This window comes from Mus caroli, unplaced genomic scaffold, assembly GCF_978045245.1.
Source record: "Mus caroli unplaced genomic scaffold, Mus_caroli_1 scaffold_14, whole genome shotgun sequence".
Lineage (NCBI taxonomy): Eukaryota > Metazoa > Chordata > Mammalia > Rodentia > Muridae > Mus > Mus caroli.
The window spans coordinates 80,122,501-80,124,121 of NW_028227269.1; the positions used below are offsets into that span (position 1 = coordinate 80,122,501).

The 1,621-nt window shown below is 43.9% G+C and overlaps 1 protein-coding gene across 2 annotated transcripts in view; it reads right to left on the reverse strand.

Annotated features, from left to right (window-relative positions):
- Nucleotides 1-145, reverse strand: part of Med6 (mediator complex subunit 6) — an 18,025-nt gene extending 17,880 nt beyond the window's left edge. For both annotated transcript variants that reach the window (XM_021178980.3, XM_021178979.3), the window contains exon 1: nt 24-145. In XM_021178980.3, the coding sequence (XP_021034639.1) occupies nt 24-45 (22 nt within the window). In that variant the 5' untranslated portion in view covers nt 46-145. The remainder of the gene's footprint in view (nt 1-23) is intronic.
- Nucleotides 146-1,621: the final 1,476 nt, after the last annotated feature.

Below are 1,621 nucleotides of genomic sequence, written 5' to 3' on the forward strand. Positions count from 1 at the left end.
AAGGGGAGCATAAAATTAATTACCTCGGATATCCACCGCCGCCATAATTCCAAAAGCGCTATAAGAGCCTCCTTCCGGCGCACAGTAAAGGCGATGACTACCGCGACGGAAGCGGAGGCTGCGGGCCGTACAGTTAGCAGGGAGGTCAAAAGTATTCACGCGGAGCGCGGCGGCAGGAAAAAAAAAAAAGTGTTTGGGGGCGGGGATGAGACGTAAAGTGGGTGGAGCCGGGTTGAGCTTTGGTCATTGGACGCGGGCGGGAAAGGAGAAGGCGTGTCACTGGGTGGCGGCGGGGAGGGGAGGGGATTGGGACACCCAGAAGGATGGTGCAGGGAAGGCGGGGCCTGTAGACCTGTGGAGTAAGAAGATAAGGAATGACCCCCTCGCTCAGATGCCAAACTGCAACTGGCAGAGGTTGAAGTAACAGAGCCAGAACAAAACAAACAAACAAAAAATAAGCAAATCATTAGGCCCAAACAGTGGGGAAAGTAATTTCATTTACAAGTAAAGAGGTTAAACAGAGCGCTGCTTCATGCTCACTTCTAACATCCTAAAATTCTCTAAACCAAGGCTTTCACTTGTAATCCCATCTCTCAGGAGGCAGAGCCAAGTGCATAACAAATTTGGGGCCAGCCTGGACTACACACAGAGACAATATTTTTAAAAATCTCATGAGTATAAAAACAAACTGTTAGACTTAGGAGCTCCGGTTTTCACCTTATCTCAAGCAGAGAAAATCAAGAGACTTTGTCATTCCTGTTATTGAACCAACTAAAAACCTAAACCAGTTAAAAACCTATAGCATTTTATGACTAAATTTCAAGAGATAGGAAGGGAATTCAGGGGTGAATTATTAACAAGATTAAAAAGAGAAAAGGAACCGGGCGTGGTGGCGCACACCTTTAATCCCAGCCTGGTCTACAAAGTGAGTTCCAGGACACAGCCAGGGCTATACAGAGAAACCCTGTCTCAAAATAAATAAATAAATAAATAAATAGAATTTTTTTAAAGAGAGAAAAGGAACGAAACAACAACAACAACAAAAACAAAAACAAACAAAAAAAAAGAAAAAGAATTCCTTGAGTAGTGTCTAAACACTTGAAGGCAGGGAACAATTCTGTGATGTGGGGAAGCCACAGAAAGAAAGCCACAACAGAACGTTCTGTCTCTAGTGTCGCTTTCTAAAAGCAAAATGATGGAGATGCTTACAAACAAGATACAGAAACTGAGAGGAGAACCCCAAAACCTGAAGGAAGGAGCCTAAATTCACAAAAGTAAGGACTACGTAGGCTCCCCCAGCATGTAACCAGAATCCACAAACAAGGCAGGAGAACCATTAATTTAACTGGGACTTTTCGACTCACAAATCAAAGAATTCCACATTTTAAATTCTCAGCATAATAAATACATCACACACACACACACACACACACACACACACACACACACACACACACACAGTTGGTTTTCAAGACAAGATTTTTTTAGCTGTCCTGGAACTTGCTTTGCTGACTAGGCTACCAGGCTAGCCTTGAACTCACAGAGATCTACTTGCCTCGCCTCTCAGGTGCTGTTATTAAAGGCCTGGGCCACCACATCCAGAGAAAGCATATTTCTTGTT